Source organism: Phocoena phocoena, chromosome 12 (assembly GCF_963924675.1).
Source record: "Phocoena phocoena chromosome 12, mPhoPho1.1, whole genome shotgun sequence".
Taxonomy (NCBI): domain Eukaryota; kingdom Metazoa; phylum Chordata; class Mammalia; order Artiodactyla; family Phocoenidae; genus Phocoena; species Phocoena phocoena.
In genome coordinates this window covers 14,408,805-14,423,615 of record NC_089230.1, presented here as the reverse complement: position 1 = coordinate 14,423,615, position 14,811 = coordinate 14,408,805, and the positions used below count along the sequence as shown (strand labels likewise).

General features: G+C 43.0%; 1 protein-coding gene across 1 annotated transcript in view; it reads left to right on the top strand.

Annotated features, from left to right (window-relative positions):
• CCDC170 (coiled-coil domain containing 170) overlaps nt 1-13,097 on the top strand; it is a 70,616-nt gene extending 57,519 nt beyond the window's left edge. The window contains 3 exon segments of the mRNA XM_065888615.1: nt 267-509; nt 10,618-10,854; nt 12,897-13,097. Coding sequence (XP_065744687.1) covers nt 267-509; nt 10,618-10,854; nt 12,897-13,097 — 681 coding nt within the window.
• The last annotated feature ends 1,714 nt before the right edge of the window (nt 13,098-14,811 follow it).

The following is a 14,811-nucleotide window of genomic DNA, read 5'->3' as shown; positions in this document are numbered from 1 at the left end:
GATGCACATAATGTTGGAGGGAATCAGACATTGAAAGCCTGTTTCCTTGTGCATTTTCTGTGGCTCTTTTTGTCTCATACTTTGCAGCTACCAAATTAATTCTTGGAAAAATAGGGATAGAAAAATGCAATCAGGAAAATCTGATGGTTTACAAATTAGTCTTATTGAAGTGTAGATAAAGATCAACATTATCTGAGTAATTCATTTATATTTACTGACTATTCAATGATTATTAACAAAAAAAATCCCTGTTTGTATTAAACTAGCTAAAGACTCAGAAAGAAAGACTGGAGAGCAAAGAGCTGCACATGAACCTCCTCCGGCAAAAAATAGCCCAGCTGGAGGAGGAGAAGCAGGTGCATTCGGCATCGGCTGTGGAGAGGGACGAGGGCAATGTCACCATCAGGAAGTTGCAGAAGAAGGTGGAGAGGCTGCAGAAGGAGCTGAGTGTGTGTCGAGAATCGAACACTGAGCTCAAAGCCAAACTGGCTGACACCAATGAGCTTAAGGCAAGTGCTCAGCTGCATTTCCTTGTCACTGTCTATGTGTGTTTCCATAAAAGTTTATGCAAAAGCGTGACAGCCTTAAAAGGGACACACCAGAAAAAAAAAGCTGAAAATTTCCTCTGATTTTCTAGAGTTGTGAGAAAAATGCAAATATTCCACAGATCAGCAGAGTCGATCAATTTCGTGTCTCTTCAATATTTGAAGTGAAGCCATAGTTGCTGGGTGAAAAGTCAGTCAAAAAGGGGTGATGTGATGTACAGAAAATAAAAACATTTCTTCGAAGTGTGGGTGACTGTCATGGTAGGGATCATGTAGGGATTTTTCACATAGGAATTTGCTTAGAGAAAAGGAGAAAATGAACGGAAGTGTTCACTGAGAAGACAGGTGTGGGTTGTGCTGTGCGATGTGTCACACCAAATGGTGAAGAGGGCAGACAGGTTGGGGTGACGTGATTCCTGGATTCGAGGCGTTCGGCTTCTAATGAATACAGGGAAGAACGAAATTAGAACTTGGGATTTAATAAAAATATTTAAATATCACGTATGTGTGCCGCTGGCCATAATACATAACTTCATATACGCATGTCACCCCTGGCAGATACCCGTGTCGTGAAAGCGGGCAACGATGATGTCCTTGCTCTTTGCAGACATGGGCTCTGAAATGGACTTTTGGAATGTTTCTGAATCTGGACACAGACCAGTTGGGAAAAGGAATCTGGAATGAAGCCAGCACTTGAATCTGTGTAGCAGGACAATATTTTAGGGCATATTTCCCACTCTATTCTCCCTTCTGAGTCAATAGCTTTTTTCCCCCTGAAGCCCTTTTGGCATCAGGAGGAGGCCACTAGGTAAAGGCTTATTTCCCTAGAGAAGAGGAGGGCAGACTCCACCCAGGGGAGTGGACATACTTGAATGTAAAGGAAGGAGGAGGCTAGGGAAAGCATCTGATAGGGTGCCTGGGTGGGGAGAAAATATCAGAAGTAAGTATCCTGGATACCCCTCTCATACCTTGAGACTGACCTTTGGGGTGTGTGTCTGGTGGGTCAGGGAGCACTGATGTGCCCTGATGTCAGCACGCAGTTGCTCCCTCCCTGGCTGGCAGGGGCTGCAGGAGGTGCAGGCGCAGGGGGCCTAGATGGCACCCGTGCCCTGGAGCCTAAAGTTCCATTTGCGCTCTTGGGGGATACGGAAGGTAGCTAAAGATGCGCTCAGGAGAGCACACTGTGGGAGCAGGTGGCGGTGGCCCGCTCAAGGGAGGGACACAGTGACTCGCCATCACAGGTTCCCAGGCAGATGCGCTAAGCCATGATCCCGGCTAAGTGTAGTGAGAGTAGCCGTAGGGGGCCTGGGCCAAGACAACCCTGTGAACTGGAAGTGGTGCTGGGGTGAGAGGAGCCCACACTTCGTGTAGCAGAGAACGGAAGCGGGAAGAGAGCGGAAGCGGGAAGAGAGCGGAAGCGGGAAGAGAGCAGAAGCATTCTGTATACAGAATGCTTCTAGGAGATATAGGATGGGGTATTATATGATGTTCAATCCTGAGGTAAAAAATGGGTTCCCTTTAGTTTTTCTTTCAATTCTTTCACCACGAAGGAGACAATCTTAGAGGTTATTATGTCCTAGAACACTTGCTGGTATATATTTTAAACGAAGAACACGCCTTACGCTCAGTGCTCAGTCCCAGCGGTACTGCCTACTGATACCGTTTTATTTTATTGTTAATACAGTGTTTGTTTTATTGTCATCTCCCATTTGTGGCACATTCTGTTGAAATCATATAAAATTCCCTTTAAAATCATTAAATTCCTTTAAGTTAAAAAGGTGGCTAAGTTGAAGAAGAAAATGGATCATATAGGTGACATGTGGACAGGTAAACATTGTGGAGGTAGAATGGGAATAACAAATATAGACAGATTGGAGAAGAGAATGAAAATGAGTGATAATTAAATGCAGTAAGCAGGTGAATAGAAACGCTGATTGGCTGCTGCTAACACCGTGATAATTTCCGGGGTTTGGAGCACTGGGAGAAGAAACTGGGCAGCGGACAGGGGACAGGGCCAGCTCACACAGGGCCTCGTGTGTCATGCTAGGATGCTTGGACTTTTCATCGGGGTCCTGGGGAGCCACTGGGGAATTTCAAGAAGATGAGTGAAATTGTCAGGAAAGAGACTAAAAAGAAACAGAGATATGAGGAGAGCAAAGGGACTCCAGAATAAGGCTGTGATCAGCAGCATCAAGGGCAGCCGTGAGATGAAGACCGAATGACTCTTTGCTACACTTGGCCTTGGGACATATAAGGCTTGAGCGTGTATAATAGCAGATCATGGTGGTAGTGAGAGAAGGCTCTGACAAAAAGCCAGGTTTCAGTAGGCTGAGAAATGACAGAGAAGTAGAAACAAAGATGGCGGCCCAGTCTTCTGGAATACTTGGATGAAAAGGGAAGGAGAGACAGGAAAGTAAATAAAGTTGGCTTGTGTGTTTAATTTGTTGTTTTATTTTGCATAAAGAGATGCACATATTTCTACAGGTAAGGTATAGAAGAGACTGGATTTGACTGACTCAGCCCCTAAACATTTAAGTAGAGTGCAAAGTCTGCCTGCCAGTAAGGAATAGGGATCTCTATAACTTACTAATACAGTAAATGACACCAATGCTAACTAATACAGTAAATGCTAACTTCATGAATTTATAAGATTTCAACTACAAAACAGCTTTTTATTGTTTTACTTGAGACATATTAGTATTCAAGACAGACTGATGGTATCAATTCTCCATCTTTGTACATCACCTATGCTTGTCCCTGTGTTAATTTTACTATCCATAAAGCAGTATTTCTGACGTTAGCAAAAATGGCCTTCTTGTGTTAGTTTCCTAGGGCTGCTGTAACCATGTACCACAAATAGAGTGGCTTAATACAACAGAAATTTATTCTCTCACAATTCTGGAGTCCAGAAGTCTGAAGTCAAGGTGTTGCTAGGGTTGGTTCTTTTTGGAGCATCTGAGGGGAACCATTCCATGCCTTTCTCCTGGCTTCCGGTTGCTGACTACAGTCCTTGGCATACCGCTGCATAATTCTGATCTCTGTCTCCATTTTGATGTCACCTTTCCTTCTGTATGTCTCTCCTTTTCTGTATCTTATATGAATATTCATTATTGGATCTGGGGCCCACCCTAATCCAGGATGTTCTCACCTTGAGCTTCTTATCTTTTTTTAAAAAATTTACTTAATTAATTAATTTATTTTTGGCTGCGTTGGGTCTTCGTTGCTGTGCGCGGGTTTTCTCTAGTTGCGGCGAGTGGGGGCTATTCTTGGTTGCGGTGCGCGGGCTTCTCATTGCGGTGGCTTCTCTTGTTGTGGAGCACGGGCTCTAGGCACACGGGCTTCAGTAGTTGTGGCTTGCGGGCTCAGTAGCTATGGCTCGCGGGCTCTAGAGCGCAGGCTCCGTAGTTGTGGCTCACGGGCTTAGTTTCTCCGCGGCACGTGGGATCTTCCTGGACCAGGGCTCAAACCCATGTCGCCTGCATTGGCAGGAAGATTCTTAACCACTGCACCACAATGGAAGCCCCAAGCTTCTTATCTTAATTACACCTGCAAATTGCAAATAAGACTACATTCCGAGGTTCTGGGTAGACATGTCTTTTGTGGGGTTGGTGGGGGCACTCTTACTAAATTAGGCATTAATTTCACCATTTAGAGAGGGTTGATACAAAGTAATAATTTGGACACATTTCTATGTGTTTCGTTTAAAAAACTGAGATATAATTCACATGCTATAAAATTCACTTTTTTTTTTTTTTGGCTGTGCCGCATGGCTTGCAGGATCTCAGTTCCACAACCAGGGATTGAACCCAGGCCATGGCAGTGAAAGCCCGGAATCCTAACCACTAGGCCACCAGGGAACTCCCGAAATTCACTCTTTTAAAGTACACAATTGAGTAGTTTTTAATATATTGACAAGGTTGTGCAGCCATCACCGTTCCCTAATTCTGGAACATGTCCATCATCCCCTCACCTCCCAAAACAAAAACAAAAACAGAAAACCTCCATATTCATCCTTTCCCCAAACTCCATAAACCAGTAATCTACTTTCTGTTTCTATGGATCTGCCCAAAGCAACGCTAGTTGCTTTGTATCCGGCATGGGTTATGAATAGTTTCAGCTGAGTAGATTGAAACACACAATAACAGTGGCTTGGTCAGGAAAGATGTTTACGTGTTTCTCACTGCAAAGAAGCACGGACGTAGTCATTCCACGTTTAGTAGGATAGCTTCATGTTCATCGCTGATCCTGGCTTGTTCTCTCTTTCTGCTTCACCATCCAGCAATAACTTTCCTCCTCAATGCCACCTCTCAGTGCAAGCTAGCTGCTGGCCTCATTCCAGGCACCAGGCCGAAGGAAAGGTGGAAGGACATCCTGTATGCCACTTTCCAGGAACAATACAACACTTCTTAGTCTTCGTTGGCTGTAACTTAGTCCCTGGGGCTCACTTAGATGAAGTCAGCCTAAGAAATGGGTCTTTATTCTGGGAAGTAATAAAAAAAGGAAGAATAGATATTTGGTGGTGAGCTTTCAGCCTGTACCATGTGGCTCAATCTTAGTAGGGAGCTGTGGCCAAAGACTGGTAGTCAGACAACCAAAAACTAGTGGAAAGCCATTATTATCTTCCTTGTAGTCTCTCAAGGAAACACCCAAAGAGGGTAACATTCTTCAGCCACCAGCAAAGCTCTCTTCTGCTTTCTCACTTTCTTGATAATCTCCCACATAAGACAGCTGCTTCCCATGCTCCTCCCACACTCCAGAACTTTCTCCAATCTGGCCAGTTGCGGCCTTTCTTTATACTATTTTCCCCAAACCTACCATCTTGAACTCAGCTCTGATTACGTAGATCCATTGACCTTGAATTGCCCTGAACTTGCCCCACTTTGAATGTGTACATCAAGCAGAACCTGTGAGAAAGAACCTCCTTGGTGCTGCGGAGGGGTTTGGGGTGTGCTCAGCCTGCAGAGTGGAGCATCTTCCTTTGATTTCTGCTATGGTTCCCTCCTAGTGAAATCTCTGTGGTTCTTTGAGGAGGGGCAAGGTATCATTGGGCGACCCTCCCCCGCTGCTGTCCCACCCCCTTTAGAGAGCCCTCTTGCAGTGCCTGGCTCCCGCAGGGTCCTATTTTCAGTGCGATCTCCTAAAAACCCTCCAGGTGGAGAATTCAGATCCTCTGGCAGATTCAATAGGTCTGATTTTACGTTGAATCACCTTCTCTTTCAGGGTCTTTGGCCCTTATAACACGAGAGAATTGTTCACCAGATTTGAAATGCTTTCCCTCAAGGGGGCAGATGCCAGATATGGTATTCACTGAAAGTGAAGCAGACTCGGAAGCTGGTCCATCCTCGCTGGGGTCTGAGTGGCACATCAGTCTTGTTTATGACCATCTCTGTCCCACTGGGAAAAAATTGTGGGCACAGTCTCTCACTGAACTCTGGGCTGGATCTGATAAGCTCCCGTAGTTGGATTAAGAAACCCATTTGCCTTGGCCCCCTTTCCCCACCCCCCGTCCCCCCATCCTCCCAGCAGTCTCATTTGCTGGATTTGACTTAGGAGGCTGAGGCCTACTTCCTACCGCTGGCTCCCAGTTCGGTCCTGGTGGCTTGGCTTGGAGTCCATTACTTTCTCCCTGACAACAAGAATTCAGGCAGCCCTCAGGATTGTGATAAAGTCTCACATTTTTGAGAAATTCTTGGCTATAAATTTTTCTCATTAGGACTTGATTTATGTGCTTCTAACTCTCCAAGCTATGTTCCATCTCCTTTGGTAGATGGCCCACTGTAAATGTTTTTGCAATCTGAGTAGAAAGGCTGAATGTATCTCCTCTTCTGTTAATGTAAGGTTTATAATGCAACATAGCAATCCCAGAAACTTCTTGCTTTGCCCCACGTTTTCTCTGCAGCACTGAGATAATTGGCATGTGAAGGGAATCTTTATGTTTTAAAGGGAGATAACCTTGTTTTAAAAGTGATACTGACTTCGCTCATCTAATGTCCCCTATTTGTAAAATATTTGAAAATCTACACAATATATTATTTAGAGCACTTGTTCATATAATTTATAAATAAATGTACATATATATTCAGAACTTTTTACTGATAGGATGCATTATACATGTATTGATCACTCATGGGAAAGCTCCCTTCTCAATTTTTTATTTTGAAAAATTTCAAATCTATAGAATAGTTGCAAGAATAGCATAACAGACATTCTTTTACTTTTCATGTAGATTGTTAACATTTTACTTACTGTTATATTTTGCCTAGTCAGAGAGACAGAGAGACAGAGAGATACAGAGAGACACAGAGAGGAACCATTTGAGAGTAAGTTGCAGACATCATGACACTTCATCCCTAAATACTTACCCAGTATATCTTAAGAACAAGAGAATTCTTCTGTGTGACCACAGTGCAGTTGTTACACTCAGGAATCTACATTGGGATAATATTCGAATATACTCGTACTAATATACAGTCCACGTTCAAATATGGGTTTTGATAACTTGGAATCCATGAATGATCTCCAAGGTCGGCATCTGCAGACCTGCACTTCGTGGGCACCATTTCCTTGTCTCAAGTGCTTGCCCTACTGGTGCTGGTTCATTGACGAAAAAGCTGACTCAGAATCCCTTCCCCCAGCTGTTACTGGCATTTTATTTCCTGCATATTTCCCAAGCTACAGCAGTTGTTCTTATACCTTCTGGATTGCGAGCAGCTGTCAGTTTCCCAAGAGATTTCCTCTCTCCTGCATGGAGCCAGTTCAAAAGTTTTGAACTTGTCCAAGAGTGTCTGCCATTGACTTCCTCTCTGCCTGGGAAGGAATTTAATTTCTTAAGAATCTGTGTGTGTGATAGTAGGTAAAAACAAGTTTCCAGTTTAGGTATTTGACTCAAGCTTTCTCAGTTTAGTGACATTACCCAGACAGTATAAATCTGATTTTCCATCTGGACATCCATATCCCAAGCAGGCATCTTTCCTCCATATCATGTCATACTTCCAATCTTAGAATAGTCTACCATTCCTCTGACTTTCCAGAAGTGTTGGAGGACCCTTCAGAGTTTAGGTCAGGTCAGCTTGTGCTCCTTACGCCATAATTCTGGAGCTCAGTCTCCATGAAGATGAGCTCTAACCCCGAGACTCTGTCAAGATTTTAATCTCTGACAGTAGCCTCCAAATGTAGTCTGGGTAAATTGCAACAATCTCAGAATCTTTCATCAATAAATAATCAGCAGTCCAGAAACTAAATGCTAATGTTGCTTTATTATTGTTACTCAAAACAAAAAGGAAAAAAGAAAAGCAAAGGAGGATTTCATTCATCAAGAGTAGCAATATTTTAAAGCGTCTTTTCCATTGTTTCCTCCCTCTCTTGTTTCCTTGCTGCATGACACCTATATCTCCTCACAAGTCCCTCTTCCATCATCCCAAATTTTTTCCAGAAACACTTCCTGCAGCCTAGTTGACAGAGACTCTTTCTTCCCACTCCTCTCTCAGCTTTTTATCGGGTAGATCAATTTAGTCTCTCAGACTTTCTTCTTCCCCAGCACTCTCCCCGTTACTCAGATTTGCCCTGGGAACAACAGGATGGGAGTAGATGCAGCAAGAAAGCGTCTTTCTTTCTTAGGAAAGAAGGGATAAAATGAAAGGGGAAGGGAGAAATCAGCAAACGCTCATTTTTTGGTATCTTTTTATTACTTTCAGATGTAACCTTTAAACGATTTTCAACAAAATTAAAACACAAATTTATGCTTTTTCTTTGAGAATATGCCTGTAGGCCTTGTCTGAACTGTTAGGAGGCTCCGAACTCAATTCAGAGCTCTGCTGGTATTGGCGCTTTGTCCATCCCACGTGTACTTCTTTATTTCAAAGTAATTTCTTCTGATGCGTTTAAAGGCTTCTTTGTAAATGTACTTTCCAATAACAACTTGATCAAGATAAATTCACATATAATGAAACTTACCCTTTTAAAAGCATACAATTCAGTATTTTTAGTATATTCACAGAGTTTTATAAACATCACTGCTATCTAATTTCAGAACATTTTCATTACCTGATAAAGAAACGGGGAACAGTTACTCCCCATTTTCTGCTCCCACCAACCCCTGGCCTTTTCTGGATCTCTCATATAAATGGAATCATATAATAAGCGGTCTTTTGTGACTGAGTTACTTCCCCTAACACAGTGTTTTCAAGGTTCATCCACGTTGTCACATGTATCGGTACTACGTTCCTTTTTATTGCTGACTCATACTCTACTGCATGGATATAGTATCTACTCGTCCATTGACGGACATGTAGGCTGTCTTCACTTCTTGGTGATTATGAATAGTGCTGCTACGAACATTCTTGTGAAGGTTTTGTGTGGACGTAAGTTTTTAGTTCTCATGAATATATGCACTTTGGAGTGGAATTGCTGGGTCATAAGTCAACTCTATGTTTACAATTTGAAAACTGGCCAACTGTTATTCACAGCAGTCACACCATTTTGCATTCTCACCAGCAGTATAGGAGGGTTCCAATTTCCCCGCTTCTTCACCAACACTTGTTACTGCCTATCTTTTTGGTTATAGTCATCTGGTGGATAAGTGAGTGGGAGCTCATTCATATTTATTTTGAATGGTCAGTTAAAAAATTTTGTGCCTAATTATGTAAAACTACCTCAAATTCTTTTTTTAAAAAAAACGGTGGTACAATATACAGAACATAAAATTTTACCATTTTTAACCATTTTTACATGTACAGTTCAGTGGCATTAAGTACATTCGCACTGTTGTGCAACCAGTACCACCATCCATTTCCAGAACTTTGTCATCATCTTAAACTGAAACTCTGTGCCCATTAAACAAGAGCTCCCCATTCCCTCAGTTCCTGGTAACTCCTATTCCACATTCTAGCTCTACGAATTAGCCTACGCCAGGTAACTCACAGAAGTGGAATTATACAATATTTGTCTTTTTGTGTCTGGCTTGTTTCACTTATAGGGATGTCTTCACAGTTCATCCATGCTATAGTATGTATCAGAGCTTCATTCCTTTGACTCAAATTCTTTTTGTCGGCAGATCTGGTATAATTTTAAATACTAAACTAATAAAGCAAGTGTGCCTCATACTTGAGGATGCTCTGTTTTGGCTTTAAGATCCTGGGATAGCTTCTGAGAGAGAGGTACCACCCTTGCCTCCTGCCTGCAGTGAATGCTGTGGCCACCTCCCAGTTCCCATATACTCATTGGTAAAGTCAGAAGACTTTTTTTTCAGAAAAACTGCTAATTTCCCTCACAGCACTGATGACTTGCCATGGAGATTTTAAGTGGGGCTTCCTTGTGGTAAATCACCAAATGAGGAGACATTTTGCTCTTTCTAATGTTTGTATACCAGGGATGACCCCTTGGCAGGGGTAAAAAGTGCAAGTTGCTTTCTCTGTGGAGCTCGGTAGAGTCTATGTGTGAGTACCACAGACTTTGTTTTAATATTTAACCCCTGAATCATGCTATCTACCATTTCATCTCATCAATCTTCCACATAATGATACTCTAATATTTGCTCATAAATTATAACTGCTTTAAGACATGTTCGTCCAGTCTGTATGCCTAGCAGAGTCTGTATAACTGGGTTGGATTCCATTCTTCATTCATGAAAGGAGTTGTTAAATGAATTTCATTGACCTAAAATTTTTTATTATTTATTTTATTATTTTTGGCTGTGTTGGGTCTTCGTTGCTGCGCGCGGGCTTTCTCTAGTTGCGGCGAGCGGGAGCCACTCTTTGCTGGAGCGCGCGGGCGGGCCTCTCACTGCGGTGGCCTCTCTTGTTGCGGAGCATGGGCTCTAGGTGCACGGCTTCAGTAGTTGTGGCTCGGGGGCTCTAGAGCGCAGGCTCAGTTGTTGTGGCACACGAGCCCTGTTGCTCCGCGACATGTGGGATCTTCCCGGAGCAGGGATCTAACCCGTGTCCCCTGCGTTGGCAGGCGGACTCCCAACCACTGTGCCACCAGGAAGTCCCCACTGACTTCTGATTTGTCTTGTTCATACAATTTTCCTAAATAAATGCAGAAGAAATTATCAGCATTCTCTTTGACTGCTTAGATTAAAACTTTGGAACAGACCAAAGCTATTGAAGACCTAAATAAATCCAGAGACAAACTGGAAAAGATGAAGGAGAATGCTGAGAAAAAGCTACTGTCTGTCAAATCAGAATTGGAGACTACAGAGCATGGGGCTAAGGAGAGTAAAGAGAGGGCCAGGAACATGCTAGAAGTGGTAACCAGTGAAATGAAGACATTAAAACAATCACTGGAAGAAGCAGAAGAGAGAGAAAAGCAGGTGGGTAGAAATCTGTCAGTGAAACCTGATTTGGGAAAGATGGGGCAATTCAAAAGCTTGATAATTATTCATATATTTCTTCATAACCAATTTATCAAGCTTTCTATATCATTCTAACGTATCTATCTGTCTTCTACCATCTTTTTGGCATTAAAAGAATGATTATGATTTACTCCACTAAGAAAAACAATTCACATTTTCATGGCGTGAACTGTAGCAAAGAAAAAGACATTCTTATTGAAGCCATGGAAAGCCTGTGAAAAGCCAGGTTCTGGTTGTGAAGAGGTTTTTATTATATTTGCTGATTGCCTCTGAAGTTTGCGTTATCCCAGATCTTCTAACGTTATCCAGGGCTGCAGCCTCAGGAGGGAAATTTTATCTCCAGCAGAGATCAATTGCAGGAAACAATCCCAATTCTCAAACAGTGGCACCCAGACCTGATGGCCGACCAAGCCCAGATGTAAACCATAAAACAGAACTCATGCGCCCACTGGTTGCAAGGAGGAGTTTTATCTGGTGAGCCCATCAGGAGGTCAGGCATAAAAAAACATGTCCTGGGCAGCCTGACCCCTGCTTTTGGCTTTTATCTCAGTCTCTTTCTGCAGCTCAGAAGGGCACAGAGTGGGCTCTGATCCGAGGATATTTTTTCTCTTTGGCTGCCTCTGCTTTGGCTCATGTGTCAGGCCGAGTTGAGGAAGGCCAAGCTCTAAGAGTGAGTGGTCTCAGAGGAAACCTCTCATCAATTAAGAGCATTGGCCATATTCAAAAGGGTGGAAAAGTTTGGGGAAAACTTTTTCATCAGGGAGACTAGGCTGGAAAGAGTGTTCTGTTTCCCGAGTTGGGTTCAGCATAGGAAGGGTGCTGGTAAGTGAATGAGCACAAGATGAGGATGTGTGGAAGGCACTTCTCCTGGAGGAAACATCTGCCTTCGGATTGGATCACACCTTTTCTAAAATGGAAGGTACCTCTGGAGAGGGGTTGTCTGGCCATCTCTAGTTGATCTGCTTCTGCTTTTACCTAGAATCACAGCAACCAGTCAATGAGAATTTGAAGGGGTATAAGGCACATTTTGTCCATTTTCTCTAGCTCCACAACTCTCATTTTTCCTTTTGTGTTGGACAAATAATTGTCCCAGAGAGTCCAGTGTTGTGGACTGTGAGGTGGCAATCTGTGTGATGTGATTTGATCAACGCTTAGAAGTCCTCTGTTTTCATCAGCTCATACTTTTTTTTTTTTTTTTTTGCCATTTGTTCTTCCTTTTGTTTAAGAGGTTCATTGCCCAGTTAACATCCCAGTGCATAAATGCTTATAACACAAGAGACACAACCACACCAACAATTGTAGAGCATTTCCTAGTAGGCAGAACACATACACAGTCATCGTTTCATTTGATCCAAATTTCAGAACAGCCCTGGGAAAAAGATATGCTTAGTCATTCACCCTGGAAGTGGGAAAATGAAATCTTATCAAGGCCAGAATCTCATTCATAGTTGCTGAACTGGGCTTCTTGATTTGGTAGCCGATACCATATTAATTGGCTCATCAGAAAAGTGGTTATGAAATTGCTGAAGGTTAGTGTCTTGAGAGGTAATTTAGCAGGTAGCCTTCTTCTTCTTCTCCTTCTTCCTCTTCTTCTTCTTCCTCTTCTTCTTCTTCTTCTTCTCCTTCTCCTCCTCCCCCTCCCCTCCCCCACCCTCCTCCTCTTCCTTCTTCTTCTTCCCCTTCTTCTTCTTCTTCCTCTTCTTCTTCTTCTTCTTCTCCTTCTTCTCCTTCTCCTTCTTCTTCTTCTTCTTCTTCTTCTTCTTCTTCTTCTCCTCCTCCTCCTCCTCCTTCTTCTTCTCCTTCTTCTTCCTCTTCCTCTTCCTCTTCTCCTTCCCCTCCTTCTTCCATAAATGAGAGAATTAATCAGAGAGTAATGAGAGTAAGTAATTTGCCTAGCTCATGCAAACCTGGGTTTTCCACAGATGTTTGTGTTGCATTTGGTCTAGCTGTGTTGATACATTTTGTTCTCTCAATCATTGTGGTTCTGTTTGACATTGCAGCTGGTGGACTTCAGGGAGGTGGTTTCTCAGATGCTGGCCTTGAACATGACCAGTCTCGCTCTTCCTGACTATGAAATCATCAAATGTCTTGAAAGACTGATCCATTCACATCAGCATCACTTTGTCACCTGTGCCTGCCTCAAAGATGTGACCACAAGGCAAGATGGACACCCACAAGGCCACTTACAACTTCTTCATTGAACACCATATCTCTTGAGGGAGGTGGAGATGAGAGATAGGACAGAGTTCTCAATTTCACAAATTCCCCAAACCTTTGAAGTTTGATCAGTGTGTGAATATCGTATACTTTGATGATAGAGCAAGAATTGATCATGGGCAAAAAAAGATCTCAAAGGTGCAAGCCTTAGGTAAATGTTTGGCACTAAAATCACCTATTATTTTATTTGCTAGCACTTTGGGACCCAGATGAATTTCACTAGATTGTGTATCTAGAATGGGAAATGACGGTAGGGAAATAACAATTATGGGGTTTCTATTATGAGTCAGGAGTTCTACTACCCAATTTAATTCTCATAATAACCATGTGGAGAAACTTTAATGTTTTTACTTTACAACCTCTCTGGGGCTTGAGAGGTGATCTTGGTTACCTACCTATGATTGCAGTTAGTTAGTGACAGAACCAGAATGAACACCAGGTCGGCTCAGTATCAAAGACTGCACCTTCTCTGTTATTTCACAGTCCTACTGTTTCTCCTGAAATTCCTGCGATTCGGGTGGAAATTGCCTTCATCACAAAGGAAGGAAAACATCTGTACAATCAAGGATTGAAGTCCAAAAGTGACTGAGATTTATGAGTGTAACCCACATGATTTCTTTAAAAAGCCATACACGGGCTTCCCTGGTGGCGCAGTGGTTGAGAGTATGCCTGCCGATGCAGGGGATGCAGGTTCATGCCCCGGTCCGGGAAGATCCCACATGCGGCAGAGCGGCTGGGCCCGTGAGCCGTGGCCGCTGAGCCTGCGCGTCCGGAGCCTGTGCTCTGCAATGGGAGAGGCCACAACAGTGAGAGGCCCGCGTACCGCAAAAAAAAAAAAAAAAAAAGCCATACACCTAATTATGTGGATGAAACATACATAGATCTGAGGTCCTATAAAATGGTCCTCTTTCAAATAAATGTTGCTACCAGATCGTATTTGGTGGTAATCATTAATGTTTGAACAGAGCCGAGCTCAGTACTTTAAAAATGAAAGCTTTAACATGAAATACTGGTAAGATGAAGAAATTGTACACAGTTTATTCACCAATGTATCAGATGTCCTGACAGCCAGCAGGGATACTTTTTCAGGATTGAGATTTTATAGTGAATTTCTATCATTTTCTGTCTTCCTTTTAAATTTCTATTTCACGAATATTTTTCAGGAAACCATATTCTTAACTTCCCAAGGAAAACCTGTTTCTCTTTTGGGTGATTGTCTTATTTCTATTGATGCCATAAGAAAAAAAATTTATATTCCCTTAAAAGAGCATTAGTGTCTAATTTAAAGGAGAAGGAAAAAATAGATTACACCCAAGCATTAAGAGAAAATGAAAACTCTACAAGAAAGGAGGTGAGTTTGACACAGTTTGGATGACAGCTGACGTAGAGGGAGAGTGACCAAGGGTCTCCGCTGGGGGATGGGTCGTCTCTGCCTGGCTTTCTCTGTCGTGTGCATTTTGCTACTGCACATCCCTGACTTAGGACATGAATGAGGTCTACAGTAGGGGAGGTAGCCACGTATTCTCCCAAGGGAAGGTCTGTGGTCTCTGGAGATCCCTCCACATGCTCCAAAGATGCAGTGGCTGCTGCTCCAGACCCACATTCACCTGGAGGGGAGGAGGCGGCTTCGCTCCTCGGGTCTCTGGGGGATAGAACTGCTGAGTGACTCTGCTCCGTCCAGGCCACAGAAAGCCGTCG